Source organism: Phaseolus vulgaris, chromosome 10 (genome assembly GCF_000499845.2).
Source record: "Phaseolus vulgaris cultivar G19833 chromosome 10, P. vulgaris v2.0, whole genome shotgun sequence".
Classification (NCBI taxonomy): Eukaryota; Viridiplantae; Streptophyta; class Magnoliopsida; order Fabales; family Fabaceae; genus Phaseolus; species Phaseolus vulgaris.
The window spans coordinates 1,526,463-1,552,156 of NC_023750.2; the positions used below are offsets into that span (position 1 = coordinate 1,526,463).

At 32.4% G+C, this 25,694-nt stretch overlaps 3 protein-coding genes across 4 annotated transcripts; all 3 read left to right on the plus strand.

Annotated features, from left to right (window-relative positions):
• Positions 1 to 2,898: 2,898 nt before the first annotated feature.
• On the plus strand, positions 2,899 to 8,435 carry LOC137818884 (BEL1-like homeodomain protein 9). Its single transcript, XM_068622524.1, has 4 exons — positions 2,899 to 4,281; positions 6,688 to 7,046; positions 7,348 to 7,408; positions 7,604 to 8,435. The coding sequence occupies exons 1-4, from the start codon at positions 3,412 to 3,414 to the stop codon at positions 8,114 to 8,116; spliced, it is 1,803 nt and encodes a 600-aa protein (XP_068478625.1). The 5' UTR covers positions 2,899 to 3,411; the 3' UTR covers positions 8,117 to 8,435.
• Positions 8,436 to 11,475: 3,040 nt separating this feature from the next.
• LOC137818511 (uncharacterized) lies at positions 11,476 to 15,072 on the plus strand. Its single transcript, XM_068621981.1, has 7 exons — positions 11,476 to 12,042; positions 12,889 to 13,065; positions 13,165 to 13,311; positions 13,497 to 13,598; positions 13,682 to 13,752; positions 13,868 to 13,935; positions 14,572 to 15,072. The coding sequence occupies exons 1-7, from the start codon at positions 11,857 to 11,859 to the stop codon at positions 14,808 to 14,810; spliced, it is 990 nt and encodes a 329-aa protein (XP_068478082.1). The 5' UTR covers positions 11,476 to 11,856; the 3' UTR covers positions 14,811 to 15,072.
• Positions 15,073 to 17,748: 2,676 nt separating this feature from the next.
• LOC137818333 (isochorismate synthase, chloroplastic-like) lies at positions 17,749 to 25,232 on the plus strand. 2 transcript variants are annotated; one of them, XR_011082059.1, is made up of 15 exons: positions 17,749 to 18,017; positions 18,600 to 19,018; positions 19,679 to 19,796; positions 19,899 to 20,015; positions 20,316 to 20,462; positions 20,576 to 20,650; positions 20,750 to 20,818; positions 21,088 to 21,206; positions 21,628 to 21,685; positions 22,177 to 22,287; positions 22,436 to 22,520; positions 23,264 to 23,372; positions 24,000 to 24,092; positions 24,263 to 24,333; positions 24,961 to 25,232. XR_011082059.1 is itself a non-coding variant. In XM_068621682.1 (15 exons), the coding sequence occupies exons 1-14, from the start codon at positions 17,907 to 17,909 to the stop codon at positions 24,317 to 24,319; spliced, it is 1,677 nt and encodes a 558-aa protein (XP_068477783.1). In that variant the 5' UTR covers positions 17,749 to 17,906; the 3' UTR covers positions 24,320 to 24,333; positions 24,961 to 25,232. The 2 variants fall into 2 exon arrangements, 1 of the variants encoding a protein (XP_068477783.1); XM_068621682.1 differs by having other exon boundaries at positions 23,275 to 23,372.
• Positions 25,233 to 25,694: the final 462 nt, after the last annotated feature.

Consider the following 25,694-nt stretch of genomic DNA (forward strand, 5'->3'; position numbering starts at 1 on the left):
TGTAGTTTAATCCACTAATTATTTTGCTGATCCCTCGACATGAAGGTCCCTCAATCACACAATTCACATCCCTATAATTATTAATCTGGGTCCTCCATCATTCAAGTTTCTGTTAATCACGATTATTATAATATATTTCATTTCTTTCTCATGCTGTAATACTTCTTTTTATTATTATGATAATTTTTTCAGTTTTTTATTATAATTTTAAATGTTTTAAATTTCATTTCTCTCTTGAAAAAATAAATTAATATTTTTTCTTCAAACTAACAATAAAAATACGTTATAGCAATAACAAAAATAATTTAAAAATTATCTTAATATAAAAATTATAAAAGAAAATAGAGTGTATTCTGTAATGCAATAAAGAAATTCCAGAATCGTAATACCATTTTATTTTATTTTTATTAATAATTAGTATAATTGAGCACATACCTAATTTTTAATAATTATCATAGATTTAAAAAAAAAAATCAATATCTATAATTATTAACCATTTTCGCTACAAGAAAATCATTAAATAAAACTAATTTTAGAAAAGAAAAAAAAATAATTAGTTGCTATATTAACTAAATTAGAGACATTTTAAAGACTAAAAAATTATTGATTTCTAAATTAATTTTTATTATTGATAAATATTTTCTAAATTGATATTTAATTAGCTACCAAATTTTAACTGTCAATTATTTACCTTCTAAATTTTGTAGTAAAAAATTGGATAGCTAATTAGATACCAATTTAGAAAATATTTATCAATAATAAAAATTAATTTAGAAATTAATAAATTTTTTAGTTTCTAAAATTATATCTAATAATCCAACTAATTATTTTTATTTTTAAAATTAGTTTCTATTAAAGTTAAATACACGTAATAATTATTAAAATTAAACAAAATATATATTCATTATTTTAATTATTAATAGAGTTTAATTAAAATTAACAGAATTAAAATTTTTACAATAAAATAATAATTTATCTTATTATATTAAAAGTAAAATATATCTATTTATTGTATTTAACTTGGTATGTATTTAAAAAATATTAAATTAGTTAGTAAAAAAAAATGGTGTAAAGGTGGTAACCGGAGAGAGAGTAGGCAAAAGGGGGTGTAGGTTTGGCGGATGAGTGGTGAGAAGGGTAAACTCAGCCTTTCTTTCATCGCACTGTTCCTTTCTTCTCACGTGCGTCATCGCCATCACCATCGCTATCATTCATCTCATCACACTTTTTTATATTTTCAATTTTTTAATTCACTTTTATTCTCTCACCAAAGACAAATCATTTTTTCTTTCTATAAAATTAACCATTTATCTGAAATTAATTTTAATTATTTTATTAAAGCTACATAGGAAATTGACGTTTTCTATTCATATGGGGAAAATGACATGACGTATACTTTATTCAGCCAAAAATTAAACTGGTTAAATCAAATCAAGTTTCTGTTCAAGGGGGTCTTTCTGACCCTTTGGGTTTTAGATCAAGTGTATTTCCAATTTTATCTTTTTTTAGTTATTATTTTTATTAACTAAACAAGATTCTTTAATTCAAGTCCAGACACTTTATTAAATTATGTATTTTTTATACCATACAATCATTCTAACAATACTAAATTGGTTGGAAATACACTACATACTAAAATTATTAATTTGGAAAGGTTGGTGATGGTAATATATATATATTTTTTTATGTTAATAAGTAGATTTTAAACTTAGATTAATCGGTTTATAAAGTGAAGTTTGTATCAACTTATACTTTATCATTTATATACTATAAAATGTTTTAATTTTTAGTTGATATGAGATTTTTAATATACTCCTCCCACACTGTGAGGTTTGCACCCATTTATACCTTATTTAGTTATATAGTATAAAATGTTCAACACCCCCTCACTTCGAGAATGACAGCTCGATAACGGTCTAGTAGTGGGTGACCTATAAGTCTAACAAATATTCGTTACGATAGTTCACCGAGAGTGACAGCTCCTGCGTGAGTGGTCCGATAACAGCCTGATACTTAATAAGGCCAACAAACACTCGATAGGGTATGCTCAAAATGATTTAGGGTTACATAGTAAACTTTAAGCCTAACTTAACTTTATAAAATCAACTTATAAGATGAGATTTGCACTTACTTATATACTATAAAATGTTCTAATTTTTAGTCGATAAGATCTCCAACATTTAAAAAAAATACTATAAATTAAATCTTAATATATAATTAGTAAAAATAATAAATATTATTTAATATAAATCTTCATCTGGTAAAAATATATATTTATAACATTATAATAAGTCTTTGATACCGAATTTAAATTAGAACAAATTATCGAACCAATATCACGTTAAAATAATATTTTGTGTTATAATTATATTAATCCTAATGTATATTGTTAGGTCTTGGAAACTATTAAAATGGTCTTTGATTGTTGGTGTTGGGTTGTTTTAGAAGAAGGGTTTCCAAAGAGTAATATTTTATATTATGTAATGATTGATTTAACGATATTATTTTTTAAATTTGAAGTTAGAATAAAGTAATTTTAATTTTTATGAAAATAAGTTAATTTTTTAAGCAGCTTAAAATGAAACAAACTATATTCAAGAAAGTTATTCTGTTAAAAAATTAGTATAGAAAGTTTAATTTAATCCAAATTTCATCTAGCAACGTGTTATTAATGCAGGAATCACAAGAACATGACAACATAACTTTATTTGGATAGAAGGAAACGTAGGATGATAATAATAATAATAATAATTATTATTATTATTATTATGATTTAATAAACAATATTGTTTAATATTTTGTAATCATTTAGAAGGTGATGGAATAAATTTAGAAAAAAAAAATGAAAAAGTTTAGGAAAACGACAAAAGTGAGAAACCCAGTGTCAGACATACCTGCAACCCAGGGAGAAAGAAAGGAGCAGACACAGATATATACATACATTTATACATTGGCTATTACCGGGAATAGCCGGTGGCCATCCGTCTGAAACCCTATAGGTCTTCGTCCTTGTAGTGTTTTGCACTTTGTTCCTTGTTTTGAAGGGAGAAGAGAGAATCTGTGTTGTTCACTCTGAGCCACAACACTGTAGCAAGAGAGAAACAAAGAAAAGACCAAAGAAGGAAGCTGTGAAAACCAAAACCCAAAAACACACGCAAAAACCTTAACTTAATTCTCCTTAAAATCCCACATCACGTATCCAACTCACTACTATATAGTTACATACATAGAAATAACTAAATCACCTTCTTTCTCTGTCATGCTTCACAACAACATCACAATTATACACACCCTTTCTTCTCTCTCGTTTCATCGTCACTCCACACACTCTTCTCTCCCTACCTTGTGTTGAAGAGCTTCATTTTCAGCTTTTGGGTGCTTCTTTGCTTCTTCTTTTTATATTTTTTTTCTATGGCTGAGGGTTTTGAGGCTTACCATGTGCCACAGCAAAGCAGAAGAGATAAGCTAAGAGTTGTGGTGACACAGAACCAACATGGTCTCGTTGAACCCTCCACTTTGCTTCCTTTGTACGACCCTTCTTCGTTCATATCTTCTGAGTTGCTAACCAGCTTCCACAACACCCACAAACACAACTTGGGTTGTGGTGTGAAGGAAGAACGTGCAAATTTGATGATGGGTTTTGGAGGTGGAGGCGTCATCAACAATGGCTCTTCTTCTTCTTCGTGTTGTTCTTCTAACTCCTCTTCGGTTTCTTATTTGGATCCTGAATCTTCGTTGCCTCTGAACCAAGCCACAATTCAGGTTATTAACAATAACAACAACAACAACATGTTTCTTTACCAAGCACAGAACCTGGGAGAGTTTGATCAGGGTTATAATAATAATAATAATGGTAGTGAGATCATGGTGTTTAAGCCTGAGCCTTTGTCTTTGTCTCTGTCATCACATAACAACGGTGTGAATCTTCAGCGATATGGATCTGTGGTTTATGGTGATAAGGTTGGTGGGGTTGGTGGTGGTGGATGTGTGGCTTATGGTGGTTCTGGTTTGAATGAAGTTTCGAGGTGCACGGTGCCTATGGGGCCATTTACTGGTTATGCTTCTATATTGAAGGGATCGAGGTTCCTGAAGCCTGCGCAGCAATTATTGGAAGAGCTATGTGATGTTGGTGGAGTTTGTGCTGAGAACATGGTGGCTGATGCATCGTTGATGGAACCTATTCCTCTTCCTCCTCCTCAGAGTTCAAGTGAAGATCTATTAGGGGATCAAGGGGGTGACCAGGGTCGCAAAAAGTCAAGACTGTTAACTATGCTTGATGAGGTTTGTGTCTTTTCTGTTAACATCCTTTTTCTTTCTCTTTCACTTTGTGTTATTCTGACTTCAAAATTTTGCTCAAGGGGTATTATTTTTGTTGTTCATGTTTGATGTTCCTGAGGATTTCAATTTTAGTCTTTTGGTCAAGTTACTGTTTTAGTTTAGGTTATCCAGAAGAAAAATTTGTTGTTGAGTTCCTTTTTTTAATATTGTTTAGGTTTTTAAAAGTTTGCTTATGTTATCTTTCATTAATGAATGGCTAGTGATTCCTTCAAAGTGGAAGGTTGCTTAGATTCTTGTTGATTGCATTGAGTAAGCGTGTAGTTATGTTTGTGATTATGTCATTGTAGTTTATATCTTTTATGAATGGTCTTTTAACTGTACATATGTGCATCATCAAGATTCTTGTATTTCCTGTGATGGATGGCCTCGGTGAACTCAATTGTCCTTTTTGGAAAAGTTAATGGGAGGGAATATATGCACGAAGATTGGCATTGTAAAGTGCCTGTCAACTATATAAAGATTTCTAATATGTGACTATGTCACCCAGTTTGGGAGGATAATTTGCATAAAGTTCTTGAAGGAATCCATTGGAAAAGATTTATACTCCTAAAAAGTGTGTGGTGATATGATCATGAGGTTCAAAGGTTAAAGAAACTTACATACTTGGATGAGAAGGTGTTTTACCTTTATGTAAAGTTGTCATTATTTTTTAATTATTATTTTGACAGTACTCAGGATTTTGATGCTAAAATTGTTTAGCCTGTCACACAAACTCATGAATCATGGTACAATTTAATCTTTCACACACTATTTTGAATAAGTTGTTTTTGCAAGAAAGTGGTCTCTTAAAGGGTGGATGTATTGATTCTGTATTGGAATTGGGATATTGGATATTTATCTGTTACTATTTTTTTTGGACTATATTAATGATAAACTGTAGCATGAAATGAACAAATGTGTCATACATGGTTTGTGATGATGTTTATCTAGTAAAGATACATGCGGTATAATACCATTTTATTAAATATTGATTAATTTCATCTTAGCCCACAAAAACATTTCTTAATAGACCATTTAACTTAGAAAAGCACCTTCAGGCACATAAGTACTACGCCCCTTTTAAGATAAATACAAGGGCTATGTTTGTACTATGTTAGTTAACTGGTGTCCTTGTAAATGATTTAAAAATGTTTAATGTTGTCTTTGCATTTTTCCTCATATTGTTCTTGGGGAATAAAACTAAGACAAAGGGTGATAACATTGATAAGGTATATATATACACACATTTTCCTTGTTTGTATATGATGGCTTTGACTTTTCTCTGGTTGAACTTCTAGCTGAAAGCCATTTTCAATTGCTGTTGTAGAAATGTGTGGTGGAGCAAAATCTTTATTTTACCACAATGTGAAAATGTTTGTTTTCCCATATTTTCTCTCACCTTATTTTTTACATCACAGTTCCTGCTTGTGATTGGTTCCTTAGTGCATCACATTAGGTGTAGGAATTTTGATAAACTCTTATGCAATAATTTTAATGGGGTACAAGTCTTTTAACTTGAAGTGATGTTGTTAGTGTAAAAATCATGACGGTGACCATAAATTTATATGAACCAGTGAAATAGTAAAGTTCAATATTTCTTTTTCATTGTAAACATTAGATTGCATATGTTTCTCCTTTTGAAGTGGATGAAATTTATTACCAATTTCAGTGAAGTAAAGTGGAACTGTCTTATTTCTCTCTCTCATTTAGCTGTTCTCCCAAACAGTTAAAAGATTATCCCTTTCTCTGTTGTGTAATTACTCATTTGGAGGATTGGATCAAGTAAATGTGAGGGACTCAGAAGATCCGTCTTTGAAATTCAACTCTATGAATTTATAATGGATGTAGTTTCTTTCCAATTATTTATCTGATGGTGGGAACTTTCTCTATTTAGATATCAATATAGTACATGTTCTTTCAATTCTCTAATTTCTGAATTTGTGATCAGCCTTCAGGCAATTCAAGTAATTGGTGCAGCATTAGCTGAAATCCCAGAGTCATAAATGTTGAATTTTTAGAATATCAGCCTGCAAAGTTGATATAAATTTTATGAATCATGCTTCCGACAAATTGGACTTCTTGCTATCAATTTTTGCACTAAATTCAAAGGCATCCACCCTATATCTTGGTCTTTTAGGTTCAAACTTATTGGATGCAAAGGATAGGAAATTGACAAGTTTGTGAGGTTTGAGCATAATTCTGTTGTATGTGATTTGCATTTAATTTGTTTTCCTTCTTAGATTGTCTTGGTAAGTATGTTATTTAATGTGGAGATTCACATGGGAATTTGATAGGTACTATGGGGTGCCTATATGAGATGTTTGGTGGATTAGTTAGGTGTCCTAATTGTTGTTGATTTATCCTGAACAGGTTTACAGGAGGTACAGGCAATACTATCAGCAGATGCATGAAGTAGTAACATCATTTGAGTATGTTTCAGGCCTCAGCAATGCAGCTCCCTATGCAAGTTTGGCTATAAAAGCCATGTCCAAACATTTTAGATGCTTGAAAAATGCAATTACTGACCAACTTCAGTTTGCCAATAAAGCTCATTTTCACATCAGCAACAGGAAGGATGAGTCTTCAAGGTTTGGCAACAGTGATAGAGGCCCATACAGCCAAAGGCCAGGGTTTCTTGAGCACCAACCTGTTTGGCGGCCTCAAAGAGGACTCCCCGAGCGCGCTGTGACCGTTCTCAGAGCATGGTTGTTTGAGCACTTTCTGCACCCGTAAGTTCTATGTTATGTTTGTTGGTATGAATCACAAGTAACTTCTGGCTAGCTCATTTAAATTAAGCCAACTTGCTTAAGAGGCTAAAGCAATGTTGATGAGAAAATCAATAGTTGATTTTTGCATAAACATGCGTGACAACAACTAATGATTTTCTCATCAACAACTGAGATTACTTGTTCAGTGAAGTCAAATATGAATGTGCTGGTGACATCATGATCTTTTTGACTCCCCGGATACACATTTAGCTCCTTTCATGTATTGTGTTTTGTTAGCTTAGTTATTCTTTTCCTTTTCCAGTTATCCTACTGATACAGACAAGATAATGTTGGCTAAACAAACTGGTCTATCTCGTAGCCAGGTAAATATTATTGATAACCAACCTCTAAGTGTGTTTTGGTTTAACTTTTTTTGAAGAAATATTCACAGGTGCTTGCTAGTTTCTTGAGTGTATTTCTCAAAAAATTATATGTACCCAAAATGTAGTTAATCTTTTCATTCTTACTGACCAAAGGGTTTGTTCTTCTAATGTTTGGCAATTTCTATCTGTGTGCAGGTGTCTAATTGGTTCATTAATGCAAGAGTAAGGCTCTGGAAACCAATGGTGGAAGAAATACATATGCTAGAGACACGGCAGGTTCACAAGAATTCACAGAAGGAAGAACATTGCAGGAACAAGTCAAGTGATCAATTACCTTCTGATAACTCCATTGTTTCTGAGAATCCATCTGGGTCAACAGAAAAGTTTCAAGATGCTCCTTACAAGAGAGCTACAGAAGAACTTCCTAACATATCAGTAAGGACTCAGGAGCAGCTGAATCTTGCCTGCACAAACAATCAGCCCGGTGGTGTTGGAGTGAACATGGGTGGCAGTGCAAGCAATAGTGTGTCACTCACACTTGGACTTTATCAAAATCATGGTATTGGGTTGGCTGAACCTTTTACCTTGAATGCAGCACAGCGATTTGGTGTTGCTCTTGAAACCAACAATGAAGGCTATGTGATGAGTGGATATGAGTCACAGAATAGGCATTTTGGAGGACAACTGTTGCATGACTTTGTAGGCTGAAGGTCCTCAATGTCTAATAACTAGCCTGGACTTTTCATTTGATTAGGGTGATATACTAAACATGTTTCTGTTGTGCTTTCATGAATTATCCAAAGTTGGAAGAGGGATTGGAATGATGCACTTTGTGGTGACAGTGGCAATGATGAATGAACCAGATTAACTCATCTTTCTATTGAACTTACTTGTATGAAGGTTGTAAAATTATCGTGTAAATTCATTTGAGCTTATTACTGGGAGTAAATCCAAATGCTCTTGCTCTTTAAGCTCTTTTGTAATACTTCAAAATTCCTGTTAGTTAACTTTTGGTCTTTATGCTTTATATGTAGTTCCTATATATGAAACTTGCAATCCTCATAATTGAAGTTGTTACTTAGGTAACCCTTTTCAAAAATTTGCCTGCAATGAACCATCATATATAAATCATTCATTAGATACACTAATAACTCTTTTTGGAGTGTGTTGCATTTATATCTCTCAAAAGTGAGATGAGTTTAATGGGTTGGTTCTAATACATGGACTATGTTAAGACCACCTCCATTTATGTGAAATTTAAAATGGACAATTTTGATATTTTTGGGGTGTTCTGTTCATATATGTCTGATTAGTGTGTTTGAAATAAATTCAAAATGAAAAAAATCAATCAATTTTAATGGAATTTTTAAAGTTGTCATTTTATTCTTCATAAAAGTATAAAATTTTTAGAACATGTTTTCCAGAAGACATATAAAATGTGTTCCAAAATAGAATTTCCAAAACAAGTTTGTTAGAACACAAAATACATTGTGCAACAAGATTTGTAGGACAAACTTTCCAGAACATGATGCCTTCTAGAGCGAGTTCTCCCTCTTCTTCTTCCAAGGGTAAGCAGCAATGACGTGGTGCAGTTGGTAATAATGGAGTGCATGAAGAAAAAACATTAATTCTATTTTATCCAAAAGCCCATTATATATTAGGCCAGCGAACTCGTAATGGACTGATCAGCTTATAAGCCTAATTTTCCTTACTAATTTAACTGGAGGGTCACCTGAGTTGATCCCTTGATTATATTTATCTAATATAAAGGTGTATCTTTCATTTGTAAAGACAAGACATCTTGAAATTGAATGAAGGTTTCCTTTGTTAGTGTGAGAGAATTTGAATTTTCTCTTCTCTTGATTTGATTATCTTGAGAAGCTTTATAAAGTGGTGAATCTTTTTTACTTACCGTTTAGTTCTTGGAGTAGTTCTTGGAGGTGGCGTGTTCTCTAATGTTACCAGACGATCTATCACCCATTAAACTGTAAGTCTAAGCATTTTGATGATAAAAAAACACTATAAGTTGTGTTAATAACTAAGCTCACTCTTGTACAACATAAATAGAAACAATATATTGGACAATACATGAGACATGAATATAAGTACAAAATGTATTAGACAAAATAGGCTATGAAGATTGAATATAACCGAAGCAACAGATAATGACATAAAAATATCAGATGGACAAATCTTCACTAGAAACATAAGACGATAATCATTCTATATCAACAGACTCATCAAGCTAGTAGATGATGTTTACAAAAGGAACTTAATGGATTGTGTTGTCAAGAAGAACATATAACAGACAATGAGAGCATTAGTGCAAGACAATAAACGATAATTCAATCACACACGTAACAAATGATTATGCACAAGTGAACAAGAAAGTTTCCAAACTTGGAGTTTACATTCTATACATTGTCCAAATGATCGTTATATGTTTTCAATACTCGTTTTGATATTATGAATTCATTGTAAATGATTTTTATTCAAAATGAATAAACTGAATATGAAAATATAATCTATTTCGAAAAACATAGTGTATATTTGATTATAGTGATATTATGTGAAATATATTCAAGAGAAATTGAACTTATATTGTGAAATATTTATTTTGAACATAAACTTGAATATATTGTGTTGAATTAAATTTGAGATTAGAAAGTGTTGATAATGTTTATGGATGTATACCTGAGAATTGAAATATATGATAATTGAAACATAATTAAATATATTGTTTTCAACAACACCCATGCTTTAATATAAAGATTATATTGATTGTTGAGTCACAAAAAGTGTTTCTAAATGTATTTTAGGAACATTAAGTCGCGAAGAAGTTAAATTCATAGTTTTCATACTTAGTGTTTGATTGAGAGATTGAAAAAGTTGATGAACGAGATTGGTGCAAATCAAGCATTAAAGCACCATTCAACGATTTCCTAAAAGAAAACAAGTGCAATTAAATAGATCCAGAAGGTAAAGAAGTATTTTGAGATTGTATCAAGAAATTCCTATTTCAACGTCTGATACAATAAATGGTACAACACTCTTACAGAGTTGATTAAGAAAATCATTCAAAGAATGAGTACGTAATAAAAAGTGGAGAACGTGATATAGAGAATATTCAAGAAGCATTCACAACGTTCAGAGTAACCATGAGTGTAGAAAGAGTTCAAGAGTGCATTAATGCAAAGACGTAATTCAAGCAACATAAAATGTAATTCAAGGACTATCATAATCATTTATCAACATTCACAAACTCATGAAAGGGAATAAAAAACCAGAGACACAAAGATGATGACAAAGAAAAGTATTTCCATATCAAGCGTCCAAGGTATTTACAGTGAAACAATGATAAGTGTCATATTTTAGTAATATTTCATATTAAAAGACAGACACTTATGGATATTTATTGATAAAATAACTATATTTTGACCCCTAATTTATGAATTTAAACATTTTTACATATTTTGTGATTATAATATGAATAAAAATGATTTATTCTCAAATTTGTGTTAATTTTAGGATTCTAGGAAAAAATGGAGATGAGAGGGCTAAAGGAGAAAAAACAAGATGAAAAAGGAAAGTTGGATCGCTCACAACTCGCCCAAACTCGCCTAAGCCAGATCACTTCAGAGGAACTCGTCCAAGCGAGCCTAATCTTGCCCAGGCGAGATCACTTCATAGAAGTTGGGCTTTTTCTCGTCCAACTCGCCCAAACAAGTTGTAGCTCTCCTAGGCGAGAAGTCACTTAACCCAAGTCCAACTAGGTTAAATATGAGGCGTGAGGCATAATTTTATGCATCATTGAAAGAATAGAAGGTGATAGAAAATCCTAGAAAAGACTCTCTTCAAGTAAAAACATCATGAATCATTATTTTGCATGATTATCTAGTTTTTGTCTTTGACATAATAGTTTGAGACTCTTTAAAGACTATCTATGGCCTAACCACAATATATCAACCATGCAAAATTATTGCCGATAAAAAAAAAAATATTAGGGGATTGGCTTATTTTAGTAAATAAAGAATGGTATATAAAAAAAGAAGTGTCCTAGATTATCTATCAATGTGACTTCTTCTTCAAGATGCGCCTCGAACACTGTTCAAATCCCACAAGCCCAGTCACCGTTCGAAAGCGACGCACACAAACGAAACCACAAAAAAAAAAAAAAATCAGAAAAGAAAAACAAATAAAATAGAAACCCTAATTTTTTTCCAACTTCCGACAACCACAAACTTCCAAAGTGGAAAGGGTTTCCTTACACATTCCAAACTTGCCACTTTCACCACAAAACCCTTTCAAGTCATTCCATGTTCTTCTCCTTCTCCGACCACCTCAATCCTCTCTCTTTCGATGTGACGCCACACGAAATCAGAGCACACCCAGTTGTCCCAGCAGAGCAAACGCTGTGATTCCTATTGTGAGAAGGGTCGCGAGTGAGAATGGAAGCGCGCGTGGGGATGGTGATGGAAGGGGGGCAGAGAACCCTCAAGGCCGACGGCGTCGCCGCCAAGTTTCTGGCGCCGAACAGTCAAGGCACGCTGCATCAGCTTCTCGCCGGCGGCATCGCCGGCGCGTTTAGCAAAACCTGCACTGCCCCCCTTGCGCGTCTCACTATCCTGTTTCAGGTTTCTTATTTTTTTTTAATTAATTACTGAAAAATGTTTTTGCTTTATTTGATTTTTGATGTATCTGTTTTAATTTTGTTGTGACCTTCTTTGGAATGTTGTTTGACCCGTATGGTGTTCTTGAGCTTGAGCTGAATTGGGGAAATTGGTTTTGGTTTCTGGTTTAATGCGTTTCTGATAAAGCTTACTTTTTTACTTTTTAGTTTTTTTTTATTAATTGTTGCACTTGTAATTGTACTCTATTTTTCCATGGTTGATATTTTATTAAAAAAATTTATAGTCCGAGCCTGTGTGGATTTTTTTGCGTAAATATAGAGATACCGTAAATAATTATCGGGAAAATTATAAGGAAGAAAGGAAGATTGAACTGGAACTAGAAAATGGTTTGTTAGTTATGGCGATCAGTTTTGGCAAATGGGATTTTAGAGGAACCTCACTCTAGTGCCACTATGTTGGCTGCGACTACATGCACCACTTTTCAAAACTTTGTGGCTGCCTCTCTCCCCTTGTTGTTAGTTATGAAAGAAACACCAAACATGCTCTATTGTGTGTATGCATGTATACATACATATTACATGTTTTGTATACTCTATTTCCTGGTGTAGTTTTCCTGGTCCTGTGGTGTTATTAAATCCACTATTCACTCTCCATGTTAGATGACTGGTTCTTGGTGATTATGGTGATGCCATAGCATAAATCTAGCTATGTATTTTTCTTGCTTGGCATTTGATTTTGAAGATTCAGTTGATTGGTTTTGTGTAGATCCATCATTCCTTTTGTTGATTAAAATGAAGTTGTTTCAAGTAGTATTTATCTTACTATTCTACATGTTTTGTCTTTTAACAGGTGCAAGGTATGCATTCTGAGGTGGCAGCTTTGAGCAATCCTAGTATATGGTGTGAGGCATCACGTATTATCAATGAAGAAGGGTTTAGAGCATTTTGGAAAGGCAATATGGTGACCATTGCTCATCGTCTTCCCTATTCTGCAGTCAGCTTCTATGCTTATGAACGCTACAAGAATGTAATCACTGGTGTTCTTTCTATACTGTAAGTGCTTCAGAAGTTACGGCAGATATTATTATGTAACTTGAAATAATTTCACCTATCTGTTGCGTTGCAGCAACTACACTCACTGATGGGAGAGAATGTTAGGGGAAATTCAAGTGCAAACCCCCTTGTGCACTTTGTGGGTGGTGGTTTGGCAGGTATAACAGCTGCTTCTGCCACATATCCTTTGGATCTTGTGAGGACACGACTTGCAGCACAGGTAAGTTGATATGTTTGTGAGTTGAGAGAGAACCATCATAGATACTTCTCTATCCTTTTGTTCTTTGCATGAGTGGCTTGGCTATATTTTACTTTGTGTTTATTGCTTGATTGATTTGTAACCCATTCGTCATTATTTTCTGCTCTTACCTTGTATATTGGGATTTATATTTTGTTCCTTTGCAGAGAAGTACCATGTACTACCAAGGCATCTCACATGCTTTCAGTACCATCTGTAGAGATGAAGGTTTCTTGGGTCTGTATAAGGGGCTTGGAGCAACATTGTTGGTATGCTCACAATATGCTTTTACTCTATTTCTATCATGCTGTGTTCTTATTATTGAAATAACTAATCATTTTCTACAATGCAGGGTGTTGGGCCCAGTATAGCTATTAGTTTTTCTGTTTATGAGTGGTTACGTTCTGTATGGCAAACACAAAGGTGAATTTCTGTAATTGTGTGAAATTTAGGAGTAGTTTATCATGAAGGTTACCTTGTGCATGACGAAATATGGTATTGCAAATGTTAATTAATTTTCTGTTTCTTCCAACTGTAGGCCCAATGATTCTACTGCTGTGGTTGGTCTTGCCTGTGGCAGTCTGTCAGGAATTGCATCATCAACAGGTGGGTGCGCACTAATCTGAGTAATTGAGCATAACTTTCTTAAGTTTTCATGAACGATATTGCAGAACATGATAAATCAACATTGCCACTATAACCTAGCTAGAATCTTGTGAACAACACCTTTCTCATTAGGCTAAAACTAGTCCAATATATGATTATAATTGAAACAGCCATCACTCTTGAAATACTTGAAAGTGAAGTCTAATTTCTTCTCCTTGTCAGAATCAAATAGAAGATTCGGGTGTGGTGTAATCATGTTGCAAACCTTGCTTTGAATAACAGTTCAGTTGCCCGTCTTTAGTGCCTAGCAGACAATATTAGTCTGTATTATATGCCTGCAATATTTCTTACTACGGTATAGCATCATGTCATGGGTACACACTACTTTCCCCTTTGTAATAGTTGCTGTTGAAAGTTTTGTACTCCTAGTGGCTGATGTAATTCACCTTGTGGTGTAACCTTACCTGTCTCCCATGAACATCGGTTATCCAAAGAACTGCTTTCATTGAAAAAAATGTGCTCAAGTAATGCCTTTCCATGATGGCATTTACCAATTAAAAAATCATTACTCCATGTCTTTGTGGTCGTTATGACATTATCTAAGTTTTTGTGTTTGATGTCTCATGCAACTTGCAGCAACATTCCCTTTGGATCTTGTTAGGCGTAGGATGCAATTAGAGGGTGCTGGTGGTCGAGCTCGTGTCTATAACACTGGCTTGTTTGGTGCATTTGGGCGGATAGTTCAAACCGAAGGGGTGCGAGGTTTGTACAGAGGAATTCTGCCTGAGTACTACAAGGTTGTTCCCAGTGTTGGCATTGTCTTTATGACATATGAAACACTGAAAATGCTTCTATCAGGCATTCCTAGTTATTAGCATACTAAATTTCCAAATTTGCACCATTTATCGGTTAAGATAATTTAAAAAGTACAATTTCATGGATTTGATCTCTCAGAAGATTAATATCATGATGAATACTTTGTAGGAAGTTTTGTTGAGGTGATTTTTTCTGTTAATAATGCCAGCACTTTTGTTCTGTATACGTAGTTATAATTTGAGTAACAGCATTACCAATTTCTAATGTTAGGTTGAAACCATTGTAGCTGATGATTTTATCAAAAAAGTAGTTCTATTTTAATGGTGCAATTGTGATTTTTTTTTTGTATTAGTTAGAGGAAACATGGAAGGCTCATCGTTAGAAATTAAATAAAAAACTTTATTCTACTTTTGGTTTATAGTATATCATTAATGTGCAGTTTTAGTTTACTGTATCATTAATGTGAAGTTTTAGTTTCTATAAAAGTTTATTTTTACATTTGGTTTTTCAAAATTAATGTTACGAATGTTACGTAATTTCTAATTTCTAAAAAACAAATGTTGATGTGTATATAAAAGATTACTTAAAAAAATTGTATTAAGTTAATACTGCTTGTTTTTTAAATGATTTGTAATTTTTTTAAGCTGGTCCTTGGGTTGATAGACAAACAGAGTTTAGTCCTGTTTAAAATAGAAAAAAGAGTTAAATAAAATATAAATTAAATATATATTTTAAAATGTAATTATATCATTGGATTTTAATTTTAAGTTTAATTATTTTATATATATATATATATTTTAAATGTTTTTTTTAAATCTATTTAAATTGTAGGTTAAATAAATCTTTTGATCTTATTCAATCTAATCCGTTTTACAGATTTTTCAGATGAACATGTCTTTAAGGAACCTATTTTAACTACATTAGTGTTGTCTTTCGAAATTCAGATTCTGAATTAAGTGTTTTATAATTCTTTTAAATTTAATGTCAATAAATACCATCATACCAATTTTTCTTTATGCACTTCATAATTTTTAAATGTAACTCATAATTTTTAAAATGACAATTTTATCTTTGTAAAAGTTATTTTCAGAAAATTTTCCGAACAAGCTTAGAATTTCATTAACATGATTTCTGAAACTGGATATTTAGAATGAAATTTCTAAAACAATTTTTAGAATAAAATTTCCAGAATAAACTTTTTAGAATATATAAATTATATTTCTAAACCAGCTTTTCAAAATGTAAATGATATATTTTGAAATGAGCTTTTCAGAACATATTTTCTCAAATAAAATTTTCAGAATATAAATTTTCTAGAATAAAATTTTCAAAAAAAACTTTCCTATAATATAAATGATAGCTTCAAGGATGAATTTTCTCTTCTTTTGCTTCTTCTCAAGGAGTGCAGTGAAAAAAAGGTGTAGTAGTGATGGAGCAAGCAGCAACAATAATGATAGTGGTGACGTGGTTCAGTGAGAAATGATATATTGGTCTTTTTCTATTACTATAGGGGTACACTTAATAATAATGGAGTTGCAGGAAGTAAAAGCCTCATAAATAATACCATGTGATTGTGCACATCCTCTAATAATACATGGGTCTTTTAGGAGCTCCAACATGGTAACTTTTGCCTCAATCTCTAGGCAGTTTCTTCCTGCACCCTCATAATTTTATAAATCCCGAAATTGAACTTCACCTTTTATTTGGAATAGGAATTTGGGAGTGTGTTATGAATTCATCAATCCAGAAGTGAATCATGTTATTTTTCGGATGAGGGGGTATTCCAGAAATAAAGTTTGCATAAATTGTTGATTTTTGGATTGCTGAATTTGGAAACCTAATTTCTATTACGGATTGGTGGATCCGGAATGATTTTTTTAATTATGGTTTTTTGAATCCGGAATGCATATTTTAAATTATGGATTGGTGGATCAGGAATAATTTTTTTAATTTAGATTCATTCATGTACTACCGAAAGCATCAATCTGGGAGGTTATCGGACACGCCAATCCAAAATTTTACTGGAAGTGTCAATCCAAAAATTTATCGAATTTTGTAATCCATGCAAAAAATAAATGTACGTTTTTTATATAGGGACGGTATTGTCTTTGCACAATATTGTGGGAGTACAGAAAGAAAAATGTAGGGGTGCAGGAAGAAACTGCCCAATCTCTATACATTCTTTCCGCACTTTTATATTTTACTTTTTAATTTTAATAATATTTTTTTTTAGTATGATGAAGAGTTTTATATTTTTTATTTCATTTTTAAGTGATGATAATTGTTTGTGATAGTCGGTAGTGACTGATGGTGAACATTGACGATGAAAAGTAATTGTTATGATATTTTTACTAATTGTAAATGTATTTTTGTTCATTTATTTTTTTTCTATTTTGTTTTAGAAGTCACAACAAAACCGGAAAAAAATATCGACCTGTAAAAATGAAATATAAAAATTATTTTTTTTTATAAAAAATAAATATAAAACTAAAAACAACTTATCTTCCCATAAAAAAAAACATCTAATAAGATTGCTTCTATCTTTCCACAATTAGCAACCTTGCTTCTGTCTTTCCACAATAACCAAAACATAGAAAGATAAACTTAAAAGTGATGTAAGTACTAAAAAAGACATGCAAGAGTATGAGAGTGGATAGAGAGAGAAAAACATGCAAAAAGAAAACTTAAAAGTATTATTCAGTATATATAAGAGGGAGAAACATGCATTACATATTACATAACATTTACATTTAGTTACTCTTTGCACAAATTTAAAAATTATTCATTTCAGTACATACTACTTTTAATCCTTTAGTTTCTACACTTGTAATAATTAAAAGATACTAAAAAAATATGCGTAAAAATAAAATAAAAAATTTTAAGTACAAAAAATTAAAGGCAAAATTCATTTAACTATAAAAATGAAATAAATAGCTAAACCCAATTTATTTTTTCTCTTACTAAGAAAAGCTAAGAGGGGAAAGTTAAAAATGATGACTAGAATCCAAAGGAAATCTATAGAAAGAAATCCAACCCCACCAAACCATATCATCTTCTTCCTATCTCCTTCTTCAGTTTTGCCATCACACTGTGAGCCACCATTTTTTCTTCCTCTCTTTACCTTTCTCTCATGCTCCCTCACACATAAGCTCATCATGGCCACAGCCACCTTTCACAAGTGGCTCACTCATTTCACTGACACAAAGAAATGCAGTTTTTCTCCTGCTTCCAAGGGACACCAAACTCTCTACTTCCACCACTACCATGTAATGCACTAAACTACTTTCTTTACATGTCTCACATCAACACAAGGTTATGCTTAGATTCCTTTTCAGAAGTATTTCTAAGTAAATATTGAATTAGATACAACATTTCATAGCTTGAGATTATAACATTTCATAGCTGAATACTAGTGATTATAACATTTCATAGTATCCAAGTGAAAGCAAACCTCAATCGGCGGTTTTTAAGAGTTTCATAATCCAGTTTATTGGGATTCTTCTGTGATGAGAGATCTGGCGTGTTATTGACTAGAATTTATATAAAAGTTTAATTAGGGATAGAAATATGTTTCAATTCTATGAGATTTTTTAAATAGTATCTAACCCATTTTTTATGAAGCAGAATTTGAACTGTTTTGAGTGAAAACTAAGATGTATGTTAGAGTCCAACCAAGAAAATCAGAAAAACTACGACTAGAATTTGAGAAAATTTAAGATGAGGAATGAATTCATGTATAAGAGTTTTTGATAGCATTTTGAACCAACGTTTTAAGGTATTGGGTTTGTGGGTGTTTTGAGTTCTTGAGATGGTTTAATCCTATGTTTGTGTTTTATTTTTGGAGTCAGAGACATGTGTGTCAAGGATGCTGCTACCTTTCAATGAACGGTTGCAGAGAGGGACATGAGCAGCATGCAAGAACAAGGAAGCCAGTTGGTACCATAGAAACCAGAACATTGGCAGCAGTTGCATCACCTGCAATGGCTATGTACAGTCTGAACATGGCCATTTCAGAGCTGAAATCAGAGGCTCCGTATGGTACCTTGTCGGGCATAGTAAGGGTGCAGGTGCCGATTGAAGAGCAGGTTGAGGCCATCGATTGGCTCCATTCACAAAACCATCTTCTGCTTCCTCGTTGCTTCTTCTCTGGAAGGAAGCACAGTCCCAATGGTGAAGAAAACTTGGTGAGCGTTGCAGGGTTGGGTTCTGCTGTTTTCTTTTCCCAGCCACACCCCTTTTCCTACTGGGATTGGATTTCTATAAGGAGGTAATTCACCATTCACCTTCAAAAAGTATCAGCTTAAATTACAGTGGTGATCTTCTTCAATTTTTATCTGTGATGTTAGTTTTTTCTTTCATAATTTTAGTTCAGTTGCTAGACATTATGTAATATTGGTTTGATTATTAACTTTACATACATTTTTATTAACTGAATTGTTTTTAGTAGAACTTGCAATAATAGGAAATGTGTTAAAAATAATGTTGATAACAGTTCTGCTGTTAACATTATCTTCACCACTTATTAAAGTCTTATATTTGAATCACACAATGCATTGTCATTTGACTTGCTAACAATTTCTATCATGTGATGAATTGCTAGTCACTTTAAGTCTCGTATCATTTATATCATCCAAATGAATCATACTATTCAACAGTACTTTTCTTTTTTACTTTTTTTTACCATTTCTGTCATAGAAATTGGAAAGTAACGTTTGTGTAGAATGTCCAAACTATCTTTTTTGTTTCATAATTTTACAATTCAATATGGTTCATAATGCATAATTTATATAACCTTGATCTTCACACTGCCTTAATCTGCAGTGCTCGTGTACAAAATTAATTCCACCAACTGTGATATATAAAACCTCAAAACCTGTTTATAATTTTCTCTTAGGTTTTGATTTTCGAAAAATATTTCACTTTCAAGGTTTCTTTCTGAGAGATGCCCTTTAGTCCGTGCATATGGAGCTATCCGTTTCAATGCAGAAGCTAAGGTGTCATCAGAGTGGCTGGCTTTTGGTTCTTTCTACTTCATGATTCCTCAGGTGAATAAAGTGTTTTCTTTCCAAAAATATTTTGCTATTCCATTTTTGTGTCAGTATTTATAGCATTAGCAGCCAGAGATACCAAGCCAAAAAAAATGACAGGTTGAGTTCAATGAGCTTGAAGGAGGATCGATGCTTACCATAACTATTGCTTGGGATAATGATCTTTCTTGGTCATGGGAAAATGCAATCAATGCACTCCAAGAAACACTTTGCAATGTGAGTGCTAATAGATGGTCTTTTGAGTTACCACAAAACTTTTTCTCCCTTGAAAGCTGTTAGGACAAAACTTAGACATAGTTCCTTTGGTACTTATGGTTAATCTATAATAAGAATTGGAGTTTCACCTTCCAAATTTATATCGACTTTTGATGCAAACTTTTGTTACATTGATCATTGCCATGAAACTCTAATTTTTTGTGTGGAAAAACCAAAAATACTTTAAGAACTATATATAAGTTGTCTAGAAAGTTATTAAGCAGAATGTTTTATTCAAAACACCACACCTTTGCGGTGTAGGTTTCTTCTTCCATTGTGAACTTTCCAAAAAGTACTCCTCCAACATTAATATTAAGCAGCCATAACATTCCTAGTAATGTAGACTGGGATCTTGCCGTTAATAGAGCTTTACAAATGATAGAGCGAAACGACTCCTTATTAACCAAGGTAATGCACATTTCTGCTGTCTATTTTTGTATTTTATTTCCAAGCTTTTGTATCATAACTTGTGTTTCAAGAGTCCATATGAAAACTAATCTTATGCCATTTTGGAAACTCAGGTTGTGCTAGCACGTAGCACTAGAGTAGTGCCTACTGCTGATATTGATCCTCTTGCATGGTTATCTTGCTTAAAGGTATTGCACTTGTGTTCTTCATTCTGCCCCAAGCAAATTGATTTGTGTTCATATTATTTAGTAGCAATTTTTCTTATGCTCCCATCAAAACTATTACAGGTTGAAGGTGAAAATGCATATCAGTTTTTACTTCAGCCACCAAATGCACCAGCATTCATTGGAAACACAGTAAGCATGCACTAAAACGGTTTTATATATTCTTACCGATATATCATTTACATGACATGTCATGATGTTGTGCTGAACATTCCTCAAAGTACACCTACAAATGAATTTGGCACGAAACTCTAACTTAATTTAGGTTAATAGCTTAATTTTTCTTACTTTGCATATCATTAGGTGGATAACATTTTCAAGAACTGTTTACTGAATTGAATCAGCAATGATACGTTTTTCTCCTCTGTTTCCATTTTAATTTTTATGAACTTGATGAATAGCCAGAGCAACTATTTCACAGAAAATGGCTCCACATTACTAGTGAGGCTTTGGCTGGAACCCGTGCTAGAGGAGCATCACAAGCACTAGATCGCCAAATTGAACTTGATTTACTTACTAGGTATACCTTGTTACTTAGATCTTTGACCAAAACCTATGATGCACGAGTATTTTGAAAATATCAGGATACGGTAGGAGACATGTACATATTGAATAATGTATAAAAATTCTTAAAACATAATAAATATATAATTGCAATACTGTGAATCCAAATTAAAATCACATTTATTAGACATTGTCAAAATAAAAAGTTATAAATTATTATCATCATAAAATATTGGTGCTTTACAGTTAGATACTTCATTGATAAGTAACAGTAAAGTATCTTAAGAGTATCGGATACTGATATATGTCGGATACGGATACCATAGATCAAAACTGTTGCTTTAGACTAATTTTCTTGATGCATGTGATATCTACCATTTACTTTTATGTCTGGCTCCTCAATTTTTGTTGTTCAAGTTTCTGTCATTTGTTTACAGTCCAAAGGATGACATTGAGTTCACCATAGTTAGAGACACTGTAAGAAGAAAATTAGAGGTAAGTTTATTCGTGTAATTTTAATTTAGCATGGATTGATTATCTGTATAGAAGATGCTTTAATCTGCATTTATGATCTTGTTTCTTATTGAATATTTCCTTGAGCCATTAGACAATTCATAGGTCAACTTGAACAAGAGTTGAAAGGAGGAGCAAGAATTGGAAGGAGGAGATTCAATTTCAATAAAATGATTATTGGTTGTAGGATGTGAACTTTTAGAAATTAGAATCTGGTTTACATGTCTTTAGCCACCTGCAGTGTAAAAATCCAGACACCATGGTAGATTAATTGTAGAAGTTTCTCTAATTATAACATTGAAGCTATGTTGTCCTCCATACGACCAAAGCATTGTTGATTGAAAGTTTGAACTTTGTGATGCCACACTCAACCATGTTTCATTTTTCATATTACTTTTGCATTTCGATATATCCACTTTAGAACAATTTTAGCTTGAAGGAGATAAACCTTTTATCTCATGTTTTTCTATCAGGCAGTATGTGAAAGGGTTGTGATCAAGCCAGAGAAAATGATAAGAAAACTCCCCAGGATTCAACATTTGTTTGCTCAATTATCTGGCAGGTTGAGAAGCGAAGAAGATGAGGTAAACATAATATAATTTCAGTACCAAGTAAATTATGTTTCAATGGACATTCCTTGTGAGGCTCTAATTTTCAGTTCTTTACAAATAGAAGAATTTATTCGACAATAATCAGGTTGTTCATCTGCTCTTTTCCTTTTTGATCTTTTAGTTTGAAATTTTGTCATCTCTTCACCCTAGTCCAGCTGTTTGTGGATTTCCAACAGAAGAGGCACAACTTTTAATTGCAGAAACAGGTACATCCTCTTTTTTCATTTATTACCGTTTCTACCCAATCAAATATTTTTCTTATTCATTAAAGGATTTTTAGCCTGAGAATTTGGATTTTTCGTTTGGAAATAGAGGAAGTCATTAAACTGCAATAAGTCACATTCTTTAGTGCAATGTAGAAACTGAGAGGAGCATAGCATGAAAGTCCATGTACGGACTGAAAATTTAGGGGAATTGGAATATGTTATCTGGGCAGAATGATGGGAACAGAAGTGAGACTTACTGATATTATGCTATATATACTGATTTAGGCTTAATTTAAGACCCTTTTATCAACACTTTTCTAAGGCAAGAAGGCCAAGGCCAAGCAAAATTAAGTTTACAGTTGTGTACAGAGAAGTTAAACAAGAAAGCTTTTAAAAAAGTTGAGGTGCATTGAGTTAATTTTAACTTATGCAAAGTTTGATTCATTTTACCTCCATGATTCATTTCATTGTTTTCTTCTATAAACACTTACAAGCTTCCATACTAGAGTTTAGCAAACTTGATAACTGGATATTATATTAGTGTACTCTGCTGAAGCTAAGCTAAGTGTGTTGAAAGTTATATATTGGGTAGAAATGGACATAAAGAGCAATATATAAGGAGAAAAGACCTTATCAACCTATTGTTAAGTTTTGAGTTGGAGATAATGTCATGGTGTCTCATATGAATTCACTGCTAAAGTTTTAACTCCAATCATTTTGATAAAATTTACTTACTTTCAAAGACAATATGCAGAAGTATTTGATCGAGGGATGTATGCTGGACCAGTTGGTTGGTTTGGAGGAGGAGAGAGTGAATTTGCTGTAGGCATCCGGTCAGCATTGCTGGAAAAGGTTAGCTATATAAGGGGTTTTTCAAATGACATTCAGTTTGCATAGATTGAAGTTTTTTTGGAGATTTTGATTATATTCCAAAATTATTCTTATTAAATCAAACGTTTTATTCTCTACACTTTTGTTCAAGCGTGATTAAGAACTCTCATATTGATGAATTTGGTTCTTAAACTTTAAAAACCATGTGGATTTAGTCTCACCTAACTTTTAAAAACATATAAAGATTAGACAGGGTACTGAATCCATTTGGTTTATAAAGTTCAAAAACAAAATTCATAGATGGAAAATGTAAGGATCCTAAAACTACAGGAATCATTTTCTTGTGTATTTCTCATGTAGTACTGTAGCAGGAAATGCATCTGATTTATTTTGCATTAATATTAACATGCATCTTGGTGACAATAGCATATCACTCTCAGAATAGGTTGCTTCCCTTGAGTTTCAGAAGTTTGCACAGATGAAGAGAGATTTTATCTTTTGTTGAGATTAAATATTGATAGCTTTGAAATTCCCATAAAAATATGTGGAAATTGTGGAAAATAACTATGAAATCCCATAAATTTCAGAAATCTTACTATTACCTATTCATGATGTATCAATCATAATCTTGTCATGTTTTGATTATAGGATAGGGGTGCATTTATATATGCTGGGACAGGGATTGTGGAAGGAAGCAGTCCTTATCTGGAGTGGGATGAGCTAGAACTCAAGACATCTCAGGTGTGTTTGTGAATGCAGCTCAATATGGGTGTAAATTCATGCATGGCTCTTTTGTTTAGAGCTAATGCATCCTTCAAAAAGATTGTTAAGGAATTTTTCACTTCACATGATTGTTTTGCACCATCTACAAAGATTCCTTGTCCTAATGATTGTTGAATCATGTTTTGTAGTTCACCAAGTTGCTCAAGCTTGACTTGCCTCAGAGACAAAAAGTAGATTGTAAATGAGCTTCACTGATACGGTTAGCATTGTTAATGACTGAATTTTTAGTTGATGAAGTTCTTTAATAGCCTCTGTGGTTAGGGATTGGTGATTCATGGTTTCTGTTTATCAACTGTTGCATTGAATTAGATTATAAAACCCATAGAGAGGATAGTTTTTTTTTTATCAAAATCTACCATTTGTTTGATCAATTTATTAGGACTTCTCTGACTAATTCCCAAGTAAAAAGTGGAGTTAAACAATTCCATCCATCCAAAATGATTTGTGCAATTAATGTATACAAGCAATCATCTTAAACTACATAAAGAAATCACACCAATCATTTTGAATAATATGGATGAACCCCATTTTTATTTGAGATAAATTAGACAATTCTTTTTTAGTATAATCAAACAAAAGGTAAATAATTAAGGAAATAATTATTAACTTTTAGTTTTCAGTGAGAACTCTGTAAAGTAAATAATCACTTCCTCCAAATAAAACTCTTGCCAACATGCACCATCCTTAGATTGGTCATGTTTCATTCTAATGAAGACATATACTTATCCATTTTGAACTGGTTTTTTCAAAAGAATGAAGAAGAATCTAATTCTCCCCTAACTCTAACTGGTTTATTTGATTGCTAATTCTTCTCTTGTTCTTGCAGATTATGGTGTTTCCTTCCTTTGAATATTGGCCTAATAAATTTGGCAATTCTGAGGATCTGGACAACATTTAGTTTGTACAAATGAGGTTTATATAATGGATTAATTTCTTGGCTCATTTGAGAAGATTCAACAAAACTAGTCAATTTGTATATGGTTTAAGAAGCCAAGACTACAATTCTTTCCCCTCATACCTGTGTGGTATTAGGGATTAATCAAACTACTTTGTCAATACAATCTAGCAAGGGATTTTGCATTGGAGGGGTTAAATCAAGGTGTTTGCAAGTAATTTTAGCATTTTAATTAAGCTTTGTATCTTCATTACCTGATAAATCACAAATAAAAATATTTTCCTAGTCAAATACAAAAAGAATACATATTCATGAACTTGTGGAAAAAGTTTAATATAAAGATTACGTGTCTATCTAGTTATAACTAGCTAACATATTCAATTAGAGAAAAGGTTGAATACTTTTTTTATCCTACTGTAAAAATTAATCTTACTATTTTAAATGTTCTTACTTTTTAGCTGGATTTAAACAGCATCTCATCTCAATGAATTGTGTAAAAAATTTCAGATTTTTTTTATCGAAAAACAAATTCGGAATAAATTGTCAAAACCAAAAAAAAAAAAACTTGATAAATATGGACAGAAAGAAAAATTTTGGAATCCAAATTAAATAAGAACAAACTACAAAACTCAATGAAAAATTATGTAATAGAAAACACTAATGAA

What these genes read in the sequence shown, in the direction of transcription:
- LOC137818333 (XM_068621682.1), top strand. Translation starts at nt 17,907, where the DNA reads ATGGCCACAGCCACCTTTCACAAGTGGCTCACTCATTTCACTGACACA. An exon ending in ACTTTTAATTGCAGAAACAG is followed by an intron (nt 22,521 to 23,274) that starts GTACATCCTCTT and finishes GACAATATGCAG; the next exon opens with AAGTATTTGATCGAGGGATG. An exon ending in TAGAACTCAAGACATCTCAG is followed by an intron (nt 24,093 to 24,262) that starts GTGTGTTTGTGA and finishes CATGTTTTGTAG; the next exon opens with TTCACCAAGTTGCTCAAGCT.
- LOC137818511 (XM_068621981.1), top strand. Translation starts at nt 11,857, where the DNA reads ATGGAAGCGCGCGTGGGGATGGTGATGGAAGGGGGGCAGAGAACCCTC. An exon ending in GTCTCACTATCCTGTTTCAG is followed by an intron (nt 12,043 to 12,888) that starts GTTTCTTATTTT and finishes GTCTTTTAACAG; the next exon opens with GTGCAAGGTATGCATTCTGA. An exon ending in GGCTTGGAGCAACATTGTTG is followed by an intron (nt 13,599 to 13,681) that starts GTATGCTCACAA and finishes TCTACAATGCAG; the next exon opens with GGTGTTGGGCCCAGTATAGC.
- LOC137818884 (XM_068622524.1), top strand. Translation starts at nt 3,412, where the DNA reads ATGGCTGAGGGTTTTGAGGCTTACCATGTGCCACAGCAAAGCAGAAGA. An exon ending in TTTGAGCACTTTCTGCACCC is followed by an intron (nt 7,047 to 7,347) that starts GTAAGTTCTATG and finishes TTCCTTTTCCAG; the next exon opens with TTATCCTACTGATACAGACA. An exon ending in CTGGTCTATCTCGTAGCCAG is followed by an intron (nt 7,409 to 7,603) that starts GTAAATATTATT and finishes ATCTGTGTGCAG; the next exon opens with GTGTCTAATTGGTTCATTAA.